The sequence below is a fragment of the Hyposmocoma kahamanoa genome, unplaced genomic scaffold (assembly GCF_003589595.1).
Source record: "Hyposmocoma kahamanoa isolate Upper Pololo Valley unplaced genomic scaffold, ASM358959v1 76, whole genome shotgun sequence".
Classification (NCBI taxonomy): Eukaryota; Metazoa; Arthropoda; class Insecta; order Lepidoptera; family Cosmopterigidae; genus Hyposmocoma; species Hyposmocoma kahamanoa.
Window position 1 is genome coordinate 5,855,867 of NW_020653900.1, and position 23,332 is coordinate 5,879,198.

General features: G+C 36.1%; 1 protein-coding gene across 3 annotated transcripts in view; it reads left to right on the top strand.

The window, feature by feature from the left end:
- The window catches only part of LOC113232498 (cGMP-specific 3',5'-cyclic phosphodiesterase-like), a 190,105-nt gene that overhangs the window by 164,608 nt on the left and 2,165 nt on the right, over positions 1-23,332 (top strand). Inside the window, exons 5-19 of one of the 3 annotated variants that reach the window (XM_026467248.1) lie at positions 5,955-6,081; positions 9,618-9,736; positions 10,772-11,037; positions 11,943-12,119; positions 14,303-14,479; positions 15,403-15,528; positions 16,586-16,703; positions 17,870-17,961; positions 18,380-18,703; positions 19,156-19,309; positions 19,792-19,951; positions 20,144-20,364; positions 21,471-21,648; positions 21,987-22,185; positions 22,566-23,243. In XM_026467248.1, coding sequence (XP_026323033.1) covers positions 5,955-6,081; positions 9,618-9,736; positions 10,772-11,037; positions 11,943-12,119; positions 14,303-14,479; positions 15,403-15,528; positions 16,586-16,703; positions 17,870-17,961; positions 18,380-18,703; positions 19,156-19,309; positions 19,792-19,951; positions 20,144-20,364; positions 21,471-21,648; positions 21,987-22,137 — 2,390 coding nt within the window. In that variant the 3' untranslated portion in view covers positions 22,138-22,185; positions 22,566-23,243. Of the gene's footprint in view, positions 1-5,954; positions 6,082-9,617; positions 9,737-10,771; positions 11,038-11,942; positions 12,120-14,302; positions 14,480-15,402; positions 15,529-16,585; positions 16,704-17,869; positions 17,962-18,379; positions 18,704-19,155; positions 19,310-19,791; positions 19,952-20,143; positions 20,365-21,470; positions 21,649-21,986; positions 22,186-22,565; positions 23,244-23,332 lie in introns of those variants that run through there. The other 2 variants (XM_026467247.1, XM_026467246.1) reach the window with 2 other exon arrangements.

Consider the following 23,332-nt stretch of genomic DNA (forward strand, 5'->3'; position numbering starts at 1 on the left):
TATAAAAACGTAATTTGGGGCTATAAGTTCCTCTCTCGAGGGGCTGGTTATTCCTAGGAACAACTTCCCCAATTGACCTGCAATCATACTTAAAATTTTTATGACCATTTTTCTTTGTTTTCAGGATGCCAAACTACAAACGGGCTCACGTCAAATATTTAGACAAGATGATAAAGTCGCTTATGTGTGTCTCTACTGTGATTCAGATGAAGAAATGAGCGATGAATAATATTATTGATGAATAAGAATGTAGTTGTTTTTTTTTAAGTTAGTTGTGCATAATATAAACAGTACATGCGTACAGTTATAAAATAGGTGGTTTTATTATAGAAAATCTTTGTTATTCTGGCATAATAAAGGCGGAACAATTTGCCTCAAAGAAAGAACAACGCGCCCCAAAGCGGGGCTGAATGTTCCGCTCCGAAATTTGTCAAAAATTTGCCTCTATGAAAAATATTATTGAGATATTAGTAGAAGTGACTATACTATTACAAAAAGCGATAAACATTTGTTCAACATTTCCACATGTTGAAAATCAAATCCTTCATTTTCAGTATAAAACTGCAAACTATTTGAAAATCGGAACGTTCAGCCCCGTTCTCCCCTACTGCCACCTTACTTATTTTTGCCGCCAAGCAGTAATGTAAGCAACTGCGATCCACTTTGGACGGGTAAGGGGTGCTGGTGAAGTTACAAGCACATAGGACTTGTCAACTTATGTCACAAGGTGATGGGTGCAGTGTCATTGCATGTAAGATCTTTGCGATTTGAAGTTCTGGGTGGCACTGCAACTGTTGTGGATAAGCCTATCGTTTACCTCCAGGTGCACGACTTGTTCGTCTCGTCACATGGTATTACGAAAAAACCGTCCATGCAACATGATTTTAATAAAAATAACTACGTTAAGTACATTTTGATAGCTGCTGAGTTAGCTGAAAGCACGGGTAGATAAAGGGGGAATGGAACGATCTCGATAAACTTAATCCAATTACGTATTCGAAACAAACGTTTGTAAAGACCAAATGTTGCCATTGTTGCCAAATGTTGCCGGTTTTATCCTTACAAAATTGTAAGGATGAAACCGTGATAGCCTAATGCTTAGGCCTACGGCCTCTCAAGCACAAGCCGAGGGTTCGAATCTGAGTTCACACCTCTGAGTTTCTCGGAATTTACGTGCCCAAAGATGTACCTCAAGAACTATCACATATTTTTGAATAAAAAATTACGGAGAATTCCTTAAAAAATTAAATGGAAATTATTAATCACTTAACCACTCAAAATGATCATTCGAACATACAAATGACTGGCAACACAATAATTATACATGGCAATGCCTATGTTTCAAATGGTATGTATTTAGCTAGCGGGATTATTCAAAAAATAGGTGTAATGGTTTTAAATAATATCAACTACTTTTTGTAATTGATTAATTACGAGTCCATTACTGTATTATTAAGACTACTATCTAATAAAGTCGGCTAAATTTTTCAGCAATTTCTATTAAAGTTAAAAAGATTTCAGTTAATGGATACTTTCCTATATAATTTAAGAATTTTTTTGACATCAGTTGTACCGAGGTACACAATTGGGCCCAAAATTGAAGGGATCCTTTAATTTGAAATTTACCATGAGCTTTACTTTGAAGGAAATATCTTGATGAAACTTGAACGTCGAAGAAGGTTCACAATCCTCGGAAAACGTATAAAATTTTTACCCATATGCCTAAACCTACGCCTGAGAGGAGAGCCATGCACAGCAATGGGACTTACAAATGGGTTGACGATGATGTAAAGATATAATACACTGAGCTTAATAGCGCTGGATACTCCATAAAGTCCTTATTTAATGTTGTCAACAAAGTAAACATAAATTAGTAAAATCGAAAAGACTTTAGTTATTTTGCTAAAATATTCATCGTCATAGGTTTTCTGACCTTCAAAGAACTCATCGACACGTCTGGGCAATAAATAGAGATCAGCATGAAATGTAACGGAATACCCATTGCGGCTTTTTGCGAAAATCTAGGGGTTTACTTAGTGGAAGGCGCATTAAAATATAAAACTTTCAAAGTGCGTGATAAATTATTAGTTTTTATCAATGACGTCACAGGACTGGCAGAACGCCAGTGGTACACGTAACACTAAGACGACCCCGATTCGTTGGTAGGTAACTAAGCGTATTACATTGGGACACTATTGGGACAGTAAACAACAAGTAATTGAGAGTTTCAGTCTACACATTTCGATACGAGCCCTGTATATGTATAGTGTTGTAACGCCAGTGGATTTCGTCTGATTAAAAACAGGAACTCAAAAAAGAAGCACAATTTTTCTTTTGGGGCTAAATATTATGCCATATGGTAATGACGGTTTGCAAGTTTCCGTACTGTTGATTGTACAATGCTGTATAATATAAGTGCGGATTAATTTTCAATATACATGGACTCTCATCATGTTTTTTTTTTAAATTTAATCTGTACAGAGTACTAAAAAAACCAACCTCAAAAGCCATTCTTCCTCTAGTTTGCCACCCTTGGAGGTGGAATATTTTCTTCAAATTTAAATGGGACCACTACTGAAGTGCCCTCTTTCCGACAAAAAAGAATCATTAAAATGCGTTCACAAATGCCTGATGAGTTATCGCGTAACATAGATATTAAAAAAAACAAGCAGTCGAATTGAGGACCTCCTCTGATTTTGAAGTCGGTTAAAAACTAATAGCGCATTTGACTTCCATCTCACCTGATGGAAAGTGACGATGAAGTTGACGATGGGCCATGCACACCTAAATAATGAAATAGTGCCTATTCACTCTTGCCTTGCAAGATTCCTCTTAGCTTTAACTTTGTACCAAAATTCACACAATACTACTGGAACAACTGATCTAGGTCAATCTGTGAAAAATGTACTTGGATTTGTAATAGTAAACACAAATTATAGAAATAATTAATCACTCTAGTAAACTGCGGATGTTTTAATTTTTAATTTATTGGTTTTAGCAACAAAGCTATTAATTCTAATAACTTTTAATAAAATAAAAACATAAAAAATTACGTAAGGAAAAACTATTTAAGTGTTAGTATTTAATTAAAAAGTGTTTCCAAACGAAAAAATAAACCTTGTAACTGAACTAAAAGAAACATATTACCAAAACTATAAATTTCAAAATTATAAATATTTACAATTCTAAATGCTTCCAAAGCTCCTGGGAAGTTCTGGAAAATTTAGAATCTTATTCTAACCCATCTTACGGCAGATGACATTAGAAAAAAAGAGCGCCACCAAGTGGCAGAACAAGGAACAAACTTAACATGTTATGCTTCCATAAGGTCTAGTTTTATATAAAAAAAATTCAATAGAAATTGTAAGAAAACTTTCAACAAAAGTTTATTTATTTTTTATTCAAACACCATGTTAAAAGTTTTGGGGCGTTAAAGCAACTTTGAATAGGCTGAATAGTAGTAGCAAAGAAAAACAGAAAAGTGTAAAAAATACAACTATTAATTTAAAAAAAGGATGCAGCCCTTAAGAGGGTAGCAGTCTGAGCTCTCTAATCAGGAACGTTCGATTTCCTGTTACACCAATATACGAAACTTCATTTCAACTAAATATGTTATGGTCAAAGAATTACGGGTAGTGCAAAAAAAACTTTACTCTGACATTCATAGTACAAGGTATTTTATATTTTGTAGCCAAGTCATTGATTAATTCCTGGCACATTTATTTATCGATTCGTTCATAGACAAAGGACCGCTTTATTATAACCATTAATAAAAATAGGCATAAAACATGTTATTATTGTCTATAGCCAATTCTATCCTCAATTAAATTTTTCTATCTATCCGACCATGTTCATGGCGACCATTTGGACTCCTAGTTGGTGGCGCTGGTGCGCTCAAAGATGACCAGATGACTAATGACAGGGCTTCGTCACTTGGTCGAAGTTACGCGATTAGTGCCCACCGCTGAGTATATCGCCGACAATGCAAGCGCTCAGACAAGTCTTTCATTTACATTACAATCCTTGTTTGTACAAGGCTTGTACTGGGGTTGTCCCCAGCATTTAGTTCCGCACGACTGCACACGACGGGCAACGCTATTTTCACCTCTCTGAGCGCGTGCTTAGGTTCCTTTTTCCTCGTAGTGAGCGTTTGGTTTCATTATTCAGATTTAGTGGGCTAGTATATTGTAGGGATTTTCGATTTTGAATGAAAGTGATCGAGTTCAGTTTTACGCTGCTCTTCAAACTCGTGATCTTGCCTCTTCGCAATCCCATTTGTTGAATTTGATGGTTTTGCTGGATTATGAAAAGCCAATCACCTGTTTCCGGCAGTTCCAGAAAAATCGAATAAACATACATTATTGTTAACTAGACTAATGGATAACTCACGTACTTAAATTGAATTTTTGCTCGACATGTTTCGAACTAGTCTGTGGTCCTTAATCATGAGATTCCGCGGCGGCGACTCGACGGATATTGCACGCCAAAGCCCTGACAGCACGGTCACTCAATACGGCTGCAGGCGCAAGCGGCTGTGAGCAACCACCCTCGTTTGCTTCATTTTTATTAAAGTCATACGCAGGATTGCAATAACGTAGTACCTAACACCGTTTTCCACTATGTCAGTGGTTAATGTGGTCATCCACAACTTTAGAAAGTGACATTTTTAATAAGAATGAAGGAAACGAGGGTAGTTGTTCACCGCCGCCTGCCGCCTGCGCTCGCACCCGTACTGATTAGAACACTGGGACAAAAAGGACAAAAAGTCCCAGTAGTTCTATTATAATACAAATACTCAATAGAACTAATGGGAATGAGAGAAATTACCGAGCTGTCAGGACTTGGCACGCTGTTTCAGTCGAGTCACAGCCGCGGAATCTCACGATTAAGGACCACGGACTGGTTTGATGCTTGTTGAGGGAAAAATTCGTCTTAAATATGTGACTTATTCTTTAGTTCAGTTAATACATCTTACGGTAGTTTTCTATTTAAAATTGCTATTGTTAACGCCTTTCTGTCATAAAATTTTAATGAAAGCAACTTTAGTTAGTTTAAGCGTTTAACTTTATTTATCATCAAAATTATTATTCGCTAGTCACACTGAAGTAAAATCTAGTCTAAAACACGTATCTTCAAAACGGGCCCGAACACCCGATTAGTGTGTTCCCCACTCTTACATTTCAATAGAAATTTAAACCGTCGGAAAAATAACACGATACCGGTGTTACCCGATGTTTTATATCCAAATTTCACAAATCTGAACCAGTATTAAAATTGTACGTGTTATTAATCTTTCCTAACTCCCATCGTTTATCGACTCAACTCAAATAACAGTTACGAACTAAACTTCCCTTTTGTCCCTTCAGTTTACTTCAGGAATACTCAAAAATGTTTTTACCTGGCGTATTTCAATAGGACCTTCTAAAAATAAACATCGAAACCGGTAAACATTTGTCTTTATTAAGAACATCCTGGCAAGTTAGTTACTTTCTTCTTGTAATAGAACAAGGTATAGTCTATGATTGTGCCAGCCACATTTTTGTAAGACAGTGAATTGGACATACAGAATGTTTTTTTATAGGCAGTGGTGACGCTATAAGAAAAAAAAATACCTTCGATAGCTCGTGACCACCAATAACGCCACCATGTAAACACTTGCGTACGCAGGTTAATGCTCGGCGGAGATGCGGATAGTTAATTTATAAAAAATGCCTCATCCGCAAGATGAGGATTTTTCAGTTCGAATATTAACGTCACACACACACAGTTATTTTTATTTCACTGGATTCATATAGTCATAAAAATATACTTTACGGAAAGGGCTAATTGACATTGTTCCTCCAGTTTTTTTCCAAAAATTGTTAGACTCTCTTACTTTTAGTGTTCTGCATTAAATACCACGGTTTTTAGACTAATTGTCAAATTTGCTGATAACATAATCATCATTTTTTCAGAACTAAACGACGCCCTGCAAGTAGCGCGCACGCAGGAAATTAGGATACCTTTCGGTGTCGGCGTGGCAGGCCTGGCAGCGCAAACCAAGACCCATATTAACATCAGGAACGCTTATGCTGATCCCAGGTAACTGAAAGCATAGGATAATTTTGTATCTTACTGATATAAACGACAAAATTGAAATTTTGTCTACAGTTAATAAAACGATTGAACACTCTGTATAACAAATACGGGATGTCCCACAGCTAGTAGGGAATGTACTTTAAACATTAGATGGATTTTGCTTCATGGAGACATTATTTCATTTTTAAAAGTAAATAATGCTGCAGTCAAAGAGTTTTAAAAAGTTACTTGCCTCTCTTGGGAATTGAGCCGACCAAATGTGGGTAAAAAAACCTGTACTGATGTGTACTTGCAGTTTGTTACAATCAAGAAAGTCAATGTACGAACGAAACACAGAAAAAAGCGAAAAACAAGTAAAAATCGAACGTTAAACGTTATGTATTATGTTAAACGTTAGGCACGTTTAGTAGCAGTGGAGTTCGTCCAGGGAAGTACTGCCACCTTATCTATTTCTGCCGCCAAGCAGTACGTTACTGCATTCCCGTTTGAAGAGTAAAGGCGCTGGTTAAATTACGCGTACATGAGACTTACCAACTTATGCTTCAGGGTGACGGGCGCGGTGGCAGTGCCAGATAGTGTGTCGCGTACCACCAGGCGCACGACGTATTCCGTTCCGTTACTTGGTATTATAATATATTTAAAAAAAGTGCTGAAAGGGCTATAATAAAATATGCTTAAATATTTTTTTGCGACTGCTACCATTCGCTACATTACACTATCTACAATATTTATGATCTCTGTACAGAATACTAAAAATACCGACCTCAAAAGTCATTCACCCCGTAGTTTGCCACCCTCAGAGGTGGAATATTTTCTGCAAATGTAAACGGGACCAGTACCGAGGTACCCTCTTTCCAACAAAAAAATAATCATCAAAATCGGTTCACAAGCCGGAGTTATGCGTTACATACACACAAATAAAAATAGGTACAGTCGCATTGAGAACCTCCTCCTTTTTTTTAAGTCGGTTAAAATTCTTTAAGTCGCATAACTGTGAGACACCCTGTATATATTCAAGTACCGTATCGAATTCCAATACCATTTGATAAAGTAGGCACCTAGCCAGAACGCAACTAGAAATGGGGCAGTGAAATTGGAATTGGAGAAATCCACTTGCTTATTCACCGCCTCTAACACTTCCGAGGCAACAGTCCAATATTACACAACCTATGCATTACATTACCTTAGGAAATCTCGTATAAATTTGCATATAACTTATAGTTCAATGGATTTGACGTGTAATGTAAATAAATAAGTAGATGAATAAATGTTCGTAATTTTAGTTTAATAAAGCCACACGTTATCATACGTCAAAAGCGCTTATTTCACACGAAATGCAGACAACATATTAGAAATTGCATGAAATAAATCATATGTATTTTCTAAAGTCCAAGCTTCGAAGCTGACAGTACATTCTAATGTGTTATTTGACAAATATCAATTTCTCGCTTAGTTAGTCGCTGGATGTGGTCTGTGGTCGCTGGATACTACAATATCGCACCCCTCATGGAAGAATAGCATAAGTGGAGTTACGTCAAAATGGTACGATTATTGCTTCATTAGATACAGAAAGTACAAGGAAAGGGAGGTGTAGGAAGAAGGAGAATAGCCTGGCTTAGAAATTTGCGCCAGTGATTCAATAGTATTCAAAGTTCAGATTGTCATCATGATCGCCGACCTTCAAGAGAGAAGATGGCACATGAAGAAGAAGAGATACAGAACTCACATCCTGTCCAATTCCTGTAAATCTATCTACTAATATTATAGATAGAGTTACAAGAATTAAAATAAATAAAAAATAAAATTGTTTATTGAATAACTTATCGTACAAAGGAATAACTAAAGACTAACTATGCGAATCAATGTAAAACATAACACATATACCTAAACTAGGAGAATCCCGTATTCAGGTAAAAAGTACTAATTATACAGGTGGATATATGATTAAACTATAAACAAAAAAATAATTAAACAAAAAAATGCAAATCAATCAAATTGGAGAGGCTGTCTGTTATATTTTTCTGTATCTAATGGAGCAATAAACATATTTGACATAACTCCACTTATGCCATTCTTCCATAATATTATAATACAATAATATTTGCACCCCATATGGCCGTAACAGTTTTTAAGTCATACTTATATGATAAACTAGGCGGTATTTTGATCATACACCCTAGGGCGGTAAAGGGTTTTTTGTTTAATATCTAAGATCGGTCAATGTGTAGCTTGATGCACTGACGTCTATACCATTCCTTTCCTGTACGCCTGGCGCACGCTGGGTAATAATCGGCAAGTACCTTACGCCAATTGGCGAATCCTTTGACCACAATGGCAAGCATTATAATGTATGTCATTAATGCGATATGAAGTGGCATAAAAAGTTATTGACCAATTTCTTTCGTAGAATCTTCAAACCTTTTCCCAAAAAACTTGTTCTGCAGATGTGGCCTTATTACACTATGTAAGTTTGCGATTTGGTTTAGATTTCGCCCTACAATGACAATCTATATATTATTGATTATGATGGTTATAACCCGTTTGAAATCTGTGGCCCTTAACTCCCCTCCCGCTTCGTCTAACCTTACCCCGCCCACTTCCGATTTGCTGCCGTAACACAACAACAAAAACGTCATTTCAGAGATTTTTTGGTTCTTTTTTTAAATATTCATCTGATATATTTTTACCCTTATCAAACCAACGTTGTCAGAGTATAATTTTTTAACAGGTTCACAGGTATTCTCGTCGGATTGTAAAATGTTTTCACCTTTTAACCCACATTCACAATTTTAATCTAGGCGTGACTAATTTAGTTAAAAATATAGTCTAGACAAAATAAAGTATCTAGATTTTACGCTACATACTGCCTATATTGGAAGCTCAATTCTACTGACAACGGCACGTATTTCTTTACGCTTTACGTTTAAATTCAACTCTATCACTTGTAGTAGCAGTAGCGCTACTTGTGAAAGAGTTCATCCAGGGAAGTACTGCCACCAAGTAATAATGTGAGCATTACTGCGTTCTGGTTTTGAAAGGTAAAAGTGCTGGAGAAATGAAATAAATAAATATTAGACAAACGTTACTCTGATCCCAAAGTAGGTAACTAAAACAATTGTGCTTTAGAAATCGGAAACAACGTTACAACAAACGCCCAGACTCGAAATAATATAGAAAAATTAATTTTCTACATTGACTCGGCTGGGAATCGAACCCGGGATCCCAGAGTTGGCGACGCCATGAAAACCGATGTGCGAGTCACTCGACTTCGGAGGTCGCCTTTTCGTCGAATTACAGTCACATGGGACTTGTCAACTTACATCTCAGGGTGACGGGCGCGGTGGCAGTGTCCCTCAGACCTTTGGGATTTAAACCTCTGAGTAACACTTTCACTGTTATGGATAGACGTGTCGCTAGGCAGGCACTTGACTTATTCATCCTGTCACTTGGTATCAAAGTCTAGGCACACTTGCCAATTAGTCTTAATGTGTACACTTCTTATGATCGCCCCGGTTATAAAAAAAAATATTTTTTTACAGGTTCAACAGCGAGATCGACGCACGAACAGGTTACAAGACAGAGCTTATCCTGTGTATGCCGATTTGCAATTATGAAGGTGACGTCGTCGGTGTCGCGCAGATTATCAACAAGACTGACGGTAAACACCAGTGGCCATGTGAAATTAATGACCTTCGCTCACCTTACGGTATCGCACAGACTGCGCGTACAAGGTAGTAGTCTTGTACAAGACTACACCCTGCATGCCGATTCACTATAATATACGACGTCAACTTTGTTGGCGACGCATAAATCATCAACAAAATCAACGATTACTCATCGGTGTTTTACAATCTTTAAAATTAAAGTCATTATCCTACATCATAGTAGCAGTAGAGCTCCAGGTGAAACAGTTCGTCCAGGTAGTAGCAAGCGGTAGTGTGAGCATTACTTCTTTCCGGTTTTGAAGGGTATGGGTTCTGGTGAAATTACACGCACGTGGGACTTGTCAACTTATTTCTTAGAGCGTTGGGGCTTGCTTACCATCAGGCGCACATCTTGTTCGTCCCGTCACTTGGTATTATAAAAAAAAGATCTTTCAAATATTCATGTTCAAAATGTTGAGTACGCACGAAAAGTACATAAGAAATGAGTATCTACATGCCTGATATATATAGATACATTGAAATATATTTATCTATTTTCACCCATGTACATAATCACATTTTAAAGTAAGCTTTCATACATAATCACACGTAAAGTAAGCTTTAAATATGCCAACCCTTGCCAAGACACGTTAGGAACATGTGTACCAACTAGGGATGCCGCAGAAGTCTGCATCTGAATCTTAAAAGCTTTAGTTATTAAAATAAGTGTCGTAATATTTCTATGCCTATTTTTCATCGCTTTTGTAATCAAATTATGTAAAAGTATTGTAATTTTCTTAAATTAATGATAATTCAATGATTACTAAATCCTATAATACATACACATTCTGTAAAACAAAAATTCACTCATCCAAACCTATATCCGCATCTGTAGATTTCAACACACACAAAGAAGAAAAATAGTGACGATTATAATTATGTAACAAAACTTGTGTGATCATAATATATATATATAAAGCTACAACTACAGCTTCTTGCGTAAACACCGTAGTTGATCTTCTTAATTTATTTCATTGTACAAATTTCAGGATCGAGAGAATTCTCCACAAGAGATGTGGAAGTATTTAAACGGTACCTCACGTTCTGCGGCATCGGCATCCAAAATGCTCAGCTCTTCGAATCGTCCGTACTCGAGTACAAAAGGAACCAGATACTGTTGGCTCTCGCAAGGAGTATATTCGAGGAGCAAAACAACTTGGAATGTTTGGTGACGAAGATCATGACCGAAGCAAGAGAGCTGCTGAAATGTGAACGATGTGCTGTCTTCATTCTTGATACTGATCATTGCGAATCTGTGAGTTTCACTTACTAAGAATTTTCGCAGATGTTTCAAATTTTCCTTGACATCACTCCGATAACTGTATCCTTATTTGCCAATGACGCGGCGCACATTTAAGTAACTTCGTGATTTTCATACAAAATGGTTTTACAGCGAATGAGACGTCACTGTTGCGTATTACAATGTGTTATTATATGTCACTATTGTCTAGAAGAAGTCATGATAGCTTATTGGTTTAACCTACTACCTCTCAAGCAAAGGACGTGGATTCGAATCCGGGCCCGCACCTCTGATTATCTCTTAATATACGTACGAAATTTAATTTCAACGGTGAAGAAGGTTCCCTTCACACGTTTTCCGAAGGTAACCTTCGGAAAACGTGTGAAGTCCGGAACCCGCATTAGGCCAGCCAAGCAGATTAGGGCCTAAACCCTCGCCTGCATGGAGACCCTTGCCCAGTAGTTGGTCTTATGAATGAGTTGATGATGCGTCGGACATATCAGTTAGGTAAATTTAACTGCCTCTGTGGCCGAACGGTGACCAAGTTGGACTGCCACGCAGGGGTCCCGTGTTCGATTCCCCAGGAGAAATATTTATACGACCTACATTTATATCTCTCGTAAGCTTGGATGTAATTTATATTTATTTATGTGTGTGTCCACGTATTAAATTCGTGATTTTCTTACAAAATTGGTTTCACAGCGAGTGTGACGTCACTGTTGCGTCGTACGTCTGGATCCTAGAAATAAAATATCGTATTAATATGATAATTTAGTTAAGCATTAAGATTTATAAATTATTATGTATGGACAGATGTCACCCGGTTTGTAGGGTAAATAGGTCCGTCGTCGATCTCATTTTGACGTAACATTCTAGTTTGTGACTCCATTATACATTTTATATAAAAATAAACTTTTCAGAGTCACCTAGAGCGCATCGGACAACGTCCTGGCTCGGGAGGGCCTTCTATCCCAGCTCTACCACCGCCTGCGCCCACGCGCTTCCACACGCTCTTCGAGCTCGGCGCCAAGCAGTCGCGCAAGACGCTCACTCCTACGCATGATACTAAGTCTACGATGGCTTGTATTGCTCTTGCGGTAAGTAAGAATAATGTCAAATTTCTTTTTTGGCAAGTCTATAACTTTTTTATAAAAAAAGACCTCAAAAGTTCGTGGAATTACATCTGTTTACCAAGTTTTATTAAAATCGTTTACCGGAACGTTCGCGAAACCGGATTCATCCCCTAGTTTGCTGCCCTTAGGTGTGGAATATTTGCTTTAAATTTAAATGGAACCAATACTGAGATACTCTTTTTCCAACAAAAAAAATCATCAAAATAGGTTGACAAGAGTAATAACGTAACATACATACAAAAAAGAATTACAACCGAATTGAGAACTTCCCCTTTTTTTAAAACGGTTAAAAATTTAAAAGAACTGTCAAAGCCTACTTATTAATATTCATTATACAAAGAAGGAATTAAAAGTGACGCTTATACAAAACATAACCCTTTATTGAAGAGACTGTGACGAAGATCAATTACCGTCCTATTTCGATTGGAATCATATTTTTCATAGTGAATAATACGGGCTAACTAGTGGTAGATCGACTAGCGATACGGGGGCAGCGTTATTAAAACACATCTTTGATGCTTGGGAAAGGTTCCAGAAAGCTGTTGGTGTTTTCTGTGACCTTTCAAAAGCATTTGATTGCGTTGACCATGTTACTCTTGTTAGGAAGCTGGAATATTACGGTGTAGACAAGTAGACATAAATGGAGTGATTTCTTTGGGTTCTCCAGTAAAAATTAGTGTTTCAAGTGTAAATTTATTTTACCTATGGAATAAATGATTGTTTGACTTTCACTAACAAGGCCAATAAAGAATCTTCGGGTTGATTTATCGAGCGTTATTATATGATCTCTTACTAAATCTTTGCCTCGGTTCACATTGAAATTCATCCAAAAAATTCAACCATTGTTATAGCATCGATCATATACACTATAATGCTTGCCCCCGTGGCGGAACCATTTGCCAATCGGCGTTATGTAGATTTACAGGAAAAATAATAACAACGATGTGGTAGAAGCTTCTTTCGTGAACCCCAAAATTAATTGAAAATTATAATGCTTTGCACGCGTTAGCGAAGGAATTTCTCCTTTAAATTCTAAGCTTTAAATATTATACATATACATCTAGTATTTAACTGCAATTGAAAAACATCTAAAACATAATGAGATATAGTTTAAATAAATTTAATTTATCAACTTTATCGATTCCTAAACCTAAACTACGTAAACCTGATTGCAAACAAAATATGTATTTATCTACAGATGATACATATAGGTGGACTATTGTAAATACAAACGAACAAAACACAAGACAAATCGTATTTATTAAGCATATATGCCCAGGAAGTCAACATCTATCAGCATTAACGCTCTAAAACAAGTATAATATTCACATTAGAATATACCATACAACATAAGGCAAAGCAACAGTTTATTCAACATTTGTAGAGATACACAATATGAACAAAGAAATTTCAATAGGAATAAAAGAGACATGGGATTTTTACTAAACTTAGTCACTGCTCAGCAACCGAAGTTAATAATTGATTTAAAATGCCACTAGCAAGTCCTTTTCTTCAGAACAAATACCATACCCTTGGTTGGTTTAACCAATCAGAAAACGAGATTGCTTTGCAGTGTGTCGCCACTGGTGGCGCCACTGGTTTCATAACATAATTTTATTTCCATTGAAAACAGTAACGATATGATTTCGTGTATATATCAATATAAATATCAATAGATTTAAGTAACATTTTTAAACATCATGACTTAAGCCAAACCTTAGACATACGTATAAAAGGAATGGAAATAATGATAAAACATTTACCCACAACTTGAAATTCAACCACATGATAGGTCGTTTTTGTACTTTAATTATGAAAATAACATTTTAGTCATCAATGAATGTTATTTTTAGGCATTGTAATTTGTTAATTTTATCTCACACACGCGTAGGTTCGAATCCCATTGTCGTCACCAAACTGTTGTGTCTTTATAATGAAAGACGGTGCAATTAACACAGTTATAAAGACCGTACGAGGGAGAGAGAGTGAGAGGGAGAGAGAGAGAGAGAGAGAGGGGGGAGAGAATGTGTGACCGTGAGCGGTGCAGACTACAGTGCAATTTGGAAACTCTACACTAGTTTTTCATTATATTATGATGTCCTTCTAAATATGTGTGGACAATAATTGTTACTTACTTCTTATTCAAGGTCGCACAATCAAACAAAGCGCTAAATATCTGTGACGTAGACGAGTGGCGACGGGAGAACAACATGGTTGTAGCCGATGCAACAGTCGACGACGCGGTTAATATTAGAACCATGCTGTGCATGCCTATCGTCAATGCCAATAAGGACGTTATTGGTGTTGCACAGTTGATAAATAAGGTATGTTGTTTAACATGAACCATATATTGAAGTTTTATAAGGTGTCAAATCGGTGTCAAGCAACATTTTTACGAGCTCAGTGACCTGGATAAAGAGATTACTACTGTATACTCGGTATATAATATATACTGCAATATACTCGGTAAGATCAAATTGGGAAACGAACTTTTCTAAATTGGTTCTGGTGTCGATGTTCTGGGAAGTGCCTTCCGCTGCTGTGGTATGCATATTACAGGGAAACCTCGCATATTGTATTAAAATGTCGCACTACATGGGCTAAAGAACAATATAATGCTCTAAGCTGTAAATTATACATATAACAGGGTAAACAATTTGACTCGCATTCATACATTGTCGAAATATTCAGTTAAAAATGTATTCCATGACTTATTCTACAAATTATCATGACACTCAAAATCGGTTAATGTGAAGAAAATCACAGTGATTTGAAGCTCTGTAGCACTGCAACTGTTACGTACGAGCATGCCGCTTACCGCCAGGCGCACAACTTCGCACAAGTCTTTGTTTATTACATAAATTATTATTACTATTATTATTAAAAACCAACTAGTTTGAGACCAAGCGATGAATAATTGATGTGGTTTTCTAGGAACATTACATTTGTCCAAATGGGTAAAGCCATCACTCAACAAACGCTGTAGTAATTGAGACAGATATTTAAGTATGCTTGTCCAATACCCATACAACTCTCGACCAGAGAAATATTTCTATGGCATAATTATGTTTCTCTCGTGAGTTTAGATGTAATTTGTGATTGTCTAATATGTGTGCCTATGGCACCCGCGATACAGGGTTTCCCTAAAAGGCTTTACAAAAATCCACAAAATAATTAAATATAATGGTAGCGAAAAATTGTGATATTCAATTATTTAGTATTATAATACTAATTTTTGTGTTTTTAGGACAACGGTTGTCAATTCACCGATGGAGACATCTCGATATTTGAAGCTTTCGCGATCTTCTGCGGTCTCGGAATCCACAACACTCAGATGTACGAAAACGCTTGCAAACTTATGGCTAAACAAAAGGTAAGTTTAATTTTGGTCGATTTTCCTGTAGTTTAAGTTTTATGAGGTTATCTGTTTTGACTACTTAACAGTGACACTCAAAGAGTAAAAAAAAGAAGACCATAGTCCATTTGTTTAGGTACTTAACTAAATGAAAACAATCTTGATACATCTTTTTATTGAAACATATGCTTTACAAATCAATAGGTATAAAAATAGGCATGCAGTTTCATACGAAGATTTCATAAGAAGATTCGTATTTTGTATTTGAAGGTAAGTAAAAATCATTTTATAAATATATATTTAATTAAATAGACATCTCAAGATTGTTTACATTTAGTTAAGTATCTAAACAAATGGACTATAGAGACTTATTAAATCAGAGGTTAACACTGTGAGGTACTAGATGTGGCGTTCTCAGGTTCGATTCCTGATAAGGTCAATTTGGGAAATGAACTTTTCTGTTCAACAGAGTTGATTTCGTGGCTCTGATACTCAAAGCACAAGAAATTTTCTAGTTTGAGACCATGTAACTGCTGCGGTTGTCTGACACTATAAAAAAAATTAAAATAAAAGTATAGGAAATGAAACTACATATTTTTCGGATTTAAATCGCGTATATTAGTTTTTTAAAACAAACCAACGCAACGTTTCGAGCGCTTTACAGTTCCCATGGTCACAGTTGACTGAGGTGGTACAGTCATCAACCAGTTATCCGTACCATCTGAGTCAACCGTGACCATGGGACCTACTTGTAAAGGGCCCGAAACGTTGGTTTGTTTGAAAAAACAAATATACGTGATTTAAATCCAGAAAAATAGTTTATATCCTATGTGACACAATCGCGAAAACCTAAGAACTCGATAAAAAAAAGCAGTTCTTAAAAAATACAATTCTTACAATAACAGCCACAATAATGTACTTATTGATTATAGTAAAAAAAGTTAATTGCAACTGAACGTAGGAAAATTGATTTATTTATGAAAATAATAGTTAAACTTAAAATCATCTACCTCCAAATAGTAATATGTCGTTAGGATCTCTAAGTCTGAATCTAAAATAATACGATAACACTCAGGTGGCATTGGAATGTCTGTCATACCACGCGACAGCGTCAACTGACGACACCTACAAATTGGTAAACGACGTCATCCCATCGGCCGAGACCTACAATCTATACAGCTTTCAGTTTCATGGTAAGTTGATACCACGCTTATATACGCTGTATATTAACAGCACAATATATAATATCAATCAAATCTAGTAAAGAAGTTAGATTTGCGTTAACAGCCTATAAGTATAATATGTATAGACCAGGCTGTATATATTACACATCTGAGGTTTACGGCATGTTTACATTAGGTCGACAGGTTCCCTTCGGCTAAGGAGACAGTCTATTTAGTGTAAACACTGAGTCATTTACGAACGTAGTTTGCTGCCTAAGTTGTCGACCGAGTCATCTAGTAGCTTGTCATTGTCGCATCGTTCGCGTTCTGCAAGCAACGGTTGACGGATTACTTTCTAGTAGCAGTAGAGCTCCTTGTAAAAGAGTTCGTCCAGGGCAATACTGCCACCTTAACTGTCTGCCGCCAAGCAGTAATTTGAGCATTACTGCGTTCCAGTTTTGAAGGCTAGGGGTGCTGGTGAAATTACAGGCATATGGGACTTGTCAGGGTGACGGGCACAGTGGTGCCCCTCCAATCTTTGCGTTTAGAAGCCCTGTGTGGCACTGCTACTGTTATGGACAGGCGTGTCACTTATCATCAGGATCACTTGGGATTATAAAAAACTCCTAACCTACCTGATCAGTTTGTTTCGAAAGTTTTGAACGATTTTTGTCTCTAACTTCTATCTAATCTTACAACGATTTGGTGATTTCGGCGAAGGCGGCTGTTGACTTGTAAACAGCACATCGACTGCGCTACTTTCGTCAGTCAAATTCGCTTGCCGAAGAGGCGGCAGCCTGTCTCCTTCGGCAAGTTGAAGTTTTGCGAAGGCAACGATCGACCCAGTGTAAACACACTATTAAAACAGACGATTGTCTCTGTCACACATATCTATGTGACATTTTGTCGCTAATTTGGCAGTCGTACCTATATCAACTTCCCTACAGTTTTTCTTATCACATACTTTCTTCTACGAAAGTTTCATGCGATGGAAACGGCGCTCTACAAATCCGAAAGTAGTCGATAGAGCTCGATGTAGTAATACAAATATTTGATTCCTTTAAGATTGAAAGTTAATTTCTCATGCAATACATTAATTATTTAATTACTGGATGAATCTTTACTCCTGGCCTGGTGTATTGGACTGCTACCCGATTACGAAGACCTACTTATATTATGATTAACTTATATTCCAGATTTCGATCTATCCGACGAAGATACGTGCAGAGCAACGCTGCGAATGTTCCTCCAGTGCAACCTCGTCGAGCAATTCCACATTCCATACGATGTAAGTAATGAGTTCAGTCAAGAGCACATCAGACACTTTGGACTTTAGACCGATCTTATGGCAAGCGGAATAGAGTTGAATTTAAACCTTAAGTCGCTATATAACCTGACCGGAATATCCGTGGCAGTAGTACAGTATCTATAAAAAAATTACAAACGGAACGCGTTGGTAAGGTTAGTATAAAATAAGTAAAAAATAACAATCCAATGTCTCTGGCATGCTTATTATGCTTATTATCGAACTTTAACAACTGATTGCTAATTGTACAACGAGATCACTACCACTTGTGATTATTATAAATTATAATATATTACTCGTATAATGTTATATACACTGTTTTGCATCTGGGGTTATTAAATTTTAATTTAAGTGTTATAAGCAGTTCGCTTATTTTATATATATTTTTTTATTGTTATAGGTACTTTGCCGGTGGACACTAAGCGTCAAAAAGAACTACCGTCCCGTTAAATACCACAACTGGCGACACGCCCTCAACGTCGCTCAAACCATGTTCGCAATGCTCAAGACAGGCAAAATGGAACGCTTCATGGTAGATCTTGAAATTTTAGGTCTCCTTGTAGCATGCCTATGCCATGATCTGGATCATAGAGGCACTAACAACGCGTTTCAGACTAAAACTGAAAGTCCATTAGCAATTTTGTACTCTACATCTACTATGGAGCATCACCATTTCGATCAGTGTGTTATGATTTTGAATAGTGAGGGGAATAATATTTTCCAGGTAAGTTTTTATCGATAAAAGTACATGAACTATAATGCGTAACTTTTGTTTCATTCAATCTAAGTCATAATCTTAATTGTGGTATGTTCTAGTTAATAAATTGCAAATTTGCAATTTTTGTCAACAATTATTGCAAATATTTGCATAGATATATTTTTCCTAAAATGTAATATTACAATCACACAGCGCACTTTTAGCTTTGGTTCTGCGTCAAGTAATACGAGTTACTTATTAACTATACAAGTTTGGCTAACATTTTTATTTTACTACAATAATTACATTATTTTCAAAGGTTAATTGGAAGAAATCCCCTTACGGGATACACTCCTTTGTGTACTAACATTTTACATAATTGTAAACATTTATCTTTTGTTTTTTTGGTACAATAAAGTGTTTACAATTACAATTGCAAAATACACCTTTATGCCAATGCAATATTTTTAATATTTCAGGCACTCTCACCCAGTGACTACAAAGACGTGATGAGAGTGGTGGAAACAGCGATCCTATCGACCGACCTCGCGATGTATTTCAAGAAAAAGTCGAAATTCTTGGAACTTGTGGACAACGGCGAATTCGATTGGCAAAGTGAAGAAAAGAAAGAATGTAAATAATTTTTACTACACTTTAATATATAGTTTACACTTATTGTTATCGTTTATATTCATGACTGATATCGTCACGGAATGATGGCCAAGAGGAGCGATAATCTCAGTGGGCAGACAACCGGCCCGATGGTGACAATATTGTCATATTTGCGGGATCGCACTGGATGCGGATAGTGCAGGAGTATAGACCCCTTTTTTATTGCGTCAAGTTTTACAAGTTGACGCAATAAAAAAGGGCCTATACTCAACAGTGTATTGATGTAGGCTGAATATGATGGCGATGATGAATACTTAACTTTAAGTTACATCTGATCTACCAAGACTAAGATATTATTTTATTTAAAAAGTGAACTTCTATGAGTTTTTCAAATAATTGAATCTTTGAAGGCCAAAATTGTAATGCAAACGTAAAATACGTAAAAAGAATGGTAAATCAAATTATAATCAAAACATCTACCTAAAGTCATCTACTGTTTTCAGTGCTATGCGGCATGATGATGACAGCATGTGATGTATCAGCGATAGCGAAGCCCTGGGAGGTACAACATAAAGTAGCTAAGCTTGTAGCGGATGAATTCTTCGACCAAGGAGACTTGGAGAAATTGCAGCTTAATCAACAACCCATTGCTATGATGGATAGGTAATAAACAAATTAATTAAATGCATGCTTATTAAAGATATAAATACTGACAAATCGACTTACCAACTATTCATTAATATTATTTTTAGCAGAGTAATAGTAATAAATTCTTAAAGGAGGTTTAGAATAAAATGGATAGATGGAAGTAGTTTATATATGTTAAATTTAATATACATATTTCTTTATTAACAGAGAGAAAAAAGACGAGCTTCCTCACATGCAAGTAGGCTTCATTGACACTATCTGCCTACCGTTATACAAAGTACTATCGGATACATTCCCATGGATTCAACCTCTGTATACCGGCACTTGGGAAAACAGGCAGCGATGGAAGGACCTCGCTGAGAAAGTGGAAATGGGGCTCACGTGGATTGATCATGATACTATTGATAAACCGATAGAGGAGTTTACTGGTGAGTGTTTATTTTATATATTTAGAATATTCTACATAAAACACTACATGTTAAATAATGAAAGTTTTAAGCTTATAAAACGAAGTAATAACGCACACACTATAATAATAATAACGCACACACTCAACATAGCCCCGCACTAGGGAAACCCTGTGTCGCGGGTGCCATGGACACACACATAGACAACCACAAATTACACCCAAACTCACGAGAGAAATAAATGTAGGCCATACAAATATTTCTCCCGGCCCGGGAATCGAACCTGGGGCCTCTGCGTGGCAGTCCGGCATGGTAACCGTTCGGCCACGGAGGCAGTTAGAACGAAGTGCCTTTACACTGAAGGAATATCACAGCATGCAATAGCAACAAAGGGAAACTTATTCATTTTTATTTATTTATTAACCTTATGGTTTAGGAGGATTAGGATTAACAATTTTATATATTTAAATTTACAGCATACACATAATTATTAAGTCTGCACAATTATAATCTATTTTAGTTTATAATACTCGTTTTTAATGAAAGAAAATAATATTTATAAAACTCTAAAAAAATAAATAGCAAAATTGAGATAAGTGAAGTTTGTTTTGGAATAAATTAGCAAATTTTTTGTGGCTTTTTTAAACCCTGACCAATGTCTAAATCATATGACTAGAATCAAGTTATAAAATCAGTTGTACATATAATAACTACATAAAATCTAATCATCTTATTACTGACACAAAAATCGACCAAATACAGAGAAAAATTCCTTCGATGCGGCTGAATTCGAAACAGAGATCAACCAGATCGAGGCTCCCAACGCTCCAGCTCTCCCAACTGAGCTACGGAACGAATCAATAGACCTAACGAATTTCTCTATGTGCTTGTTGCCGACCTTTGTTTTGAGTATAAACGTGTTTTTTTTTTGCCATAGCACCACCTATGAGAAATCTATGAACATTTTTTCTTTACTCAGCCTTTACAACTACCAGCGGTTGACAAAGAAAATAAATATTCCAGTCTAACCATCTTGTTTCTATTTCTCCATCACAAACACTTATGTAAAAAAAAAAATATTTTCTCATTTTATATCATCAGTTCTTTAATCAAATCTTGAATTCTAGCATCGAACGAGCCCATCAAAGACGTAGAACTAACAGTGCAAACGCTCAATTGCGCGAAGGCAAGTGATAATAACAGCATGGCACTAGTGAACCCGATCAAGACCCGCTTCCACTCACTACGACGCGGCCGCGGCAACAACAAGACAACATCTCGCCCTGATAGAAGCAAACTTACCAGGTGAATATCATGTTTTTATTACAACTGTATTATTTGACTGCATTGTAATAACCAGTCGACAAATATATGATTCAAGTCAGCAAGTTTTTATCTACCTAGTATTGGCATTTCATTATTTATATCCAAACCAATTGATCGATTATAACACCTCAAACACAAACGTGCTTTTGCAGTCTATTTCGTACCTTTTGCCCAAAATGTTTAAATGCCCACTTAAAAGTACGATTTTCCTTTACTTAGGTTTTTCCTATTTTTATGCTTTTTTCGCATATATATTTTTATGTTCATTATCAACGAATTAATATAAATTCAGTCAAAAAATTTAATTAAAACAAAAGTCTATTCCAGATCTCTCTACCAACCAAACACGCAGCGCGAAGACAGAGAGAGGAGAGAAGTGGTGCCGAAGCCTCCACCTCCGAGCGTGGACAACGGGAGTCAGCGGACGGCCGCTCCGACTCCGGAGCCCAGCCAGGCCAGCAAGGTTAAACACAAAGGCAGACTCTGCCATATGTTGTGACGGTTAAGTAACAACTGGTAAGTTATTTTTTAAACTAACATGATGTCGCTTTATGATTAAATGATTTAAAAAAAAATTATGCTTTTTAAGCAATTGCTACCTACAAAGACACACTATAATATTAGATTTTTTAAAATTGGACTTTTTCGCGTGTAAAGATATAAGCATAAATAATATTTTATTTACCTCGACATTTCGGACGCAACGCTCGGTTGATGTTTCATTTCATCCGTGGTGAAAAAAACAGTGTACATTATAATAATCCAACATTTAGTTGACAATATGAGTAAATTTCACCTCACAATTGTAGTACATGTAAACTACATTTCGACTTTCATTAAAAGAAAATGGCTCCGCTTTGTATTGTTCCTGTCTTATAAGTTTATCGTATTTCTAGGCACAGCCAGAGCAGTACAGATAAAGAAAAGAATAAATTGGACAAAGTGAAGCCGTCCAAGTCAGTCGACTCGTAAAGTTCAATGGGTCAAATTCAGTCATGATCCAAACAATTTGCGGTTCATTTGGATCATATTTTTTTCGATCCAAATGGATCTTATTCCACCTTTGTGAACTAAAATGTCGTTCTAAATTAGATGTTACGTGTACATTTCTACTATTAGATACTTCGTATTTAATTTATTTATAAGTAGGTAGTAGTTAGTTTTTCACTCGTTTTAACAAAATATTTTCTTAACGTTTTTAAACGTGATCCGATACATTCCAAATTTCCAAAGCTTCTATTTTTGTTAGTGGCTTTATTTTAAAGATAATTTTACACTTACCAAATTTAAGTAAATATTTTATTTATAAGCTAATAATAAGATTAAAATTAACAAAATGTAATTAAGCAAAATTGAAATATTGCTTTGCCACAAAATTATACGTATTTTCAATATTTTGTTCAATCGAGTGATGTTTTAGAGAAAATAAATGTACTGTAGAAGTATTTTAATCTCTGCGTCATTTTGACACAACGTGTTTCCTGTAAAACAACTGTAAATGTTTATCTATTAAATGTATTATTTACATAGACTGTGATCTAGTATTACTTCGCGAGTTTCTATTTTAAAACTATCGACTATGTATTAGACTGGCTACTTTTGAAATTAATACTTCATCTTTCAATTTAAACAAAAGTGTAATTTATGAATTATACAAAAAAAA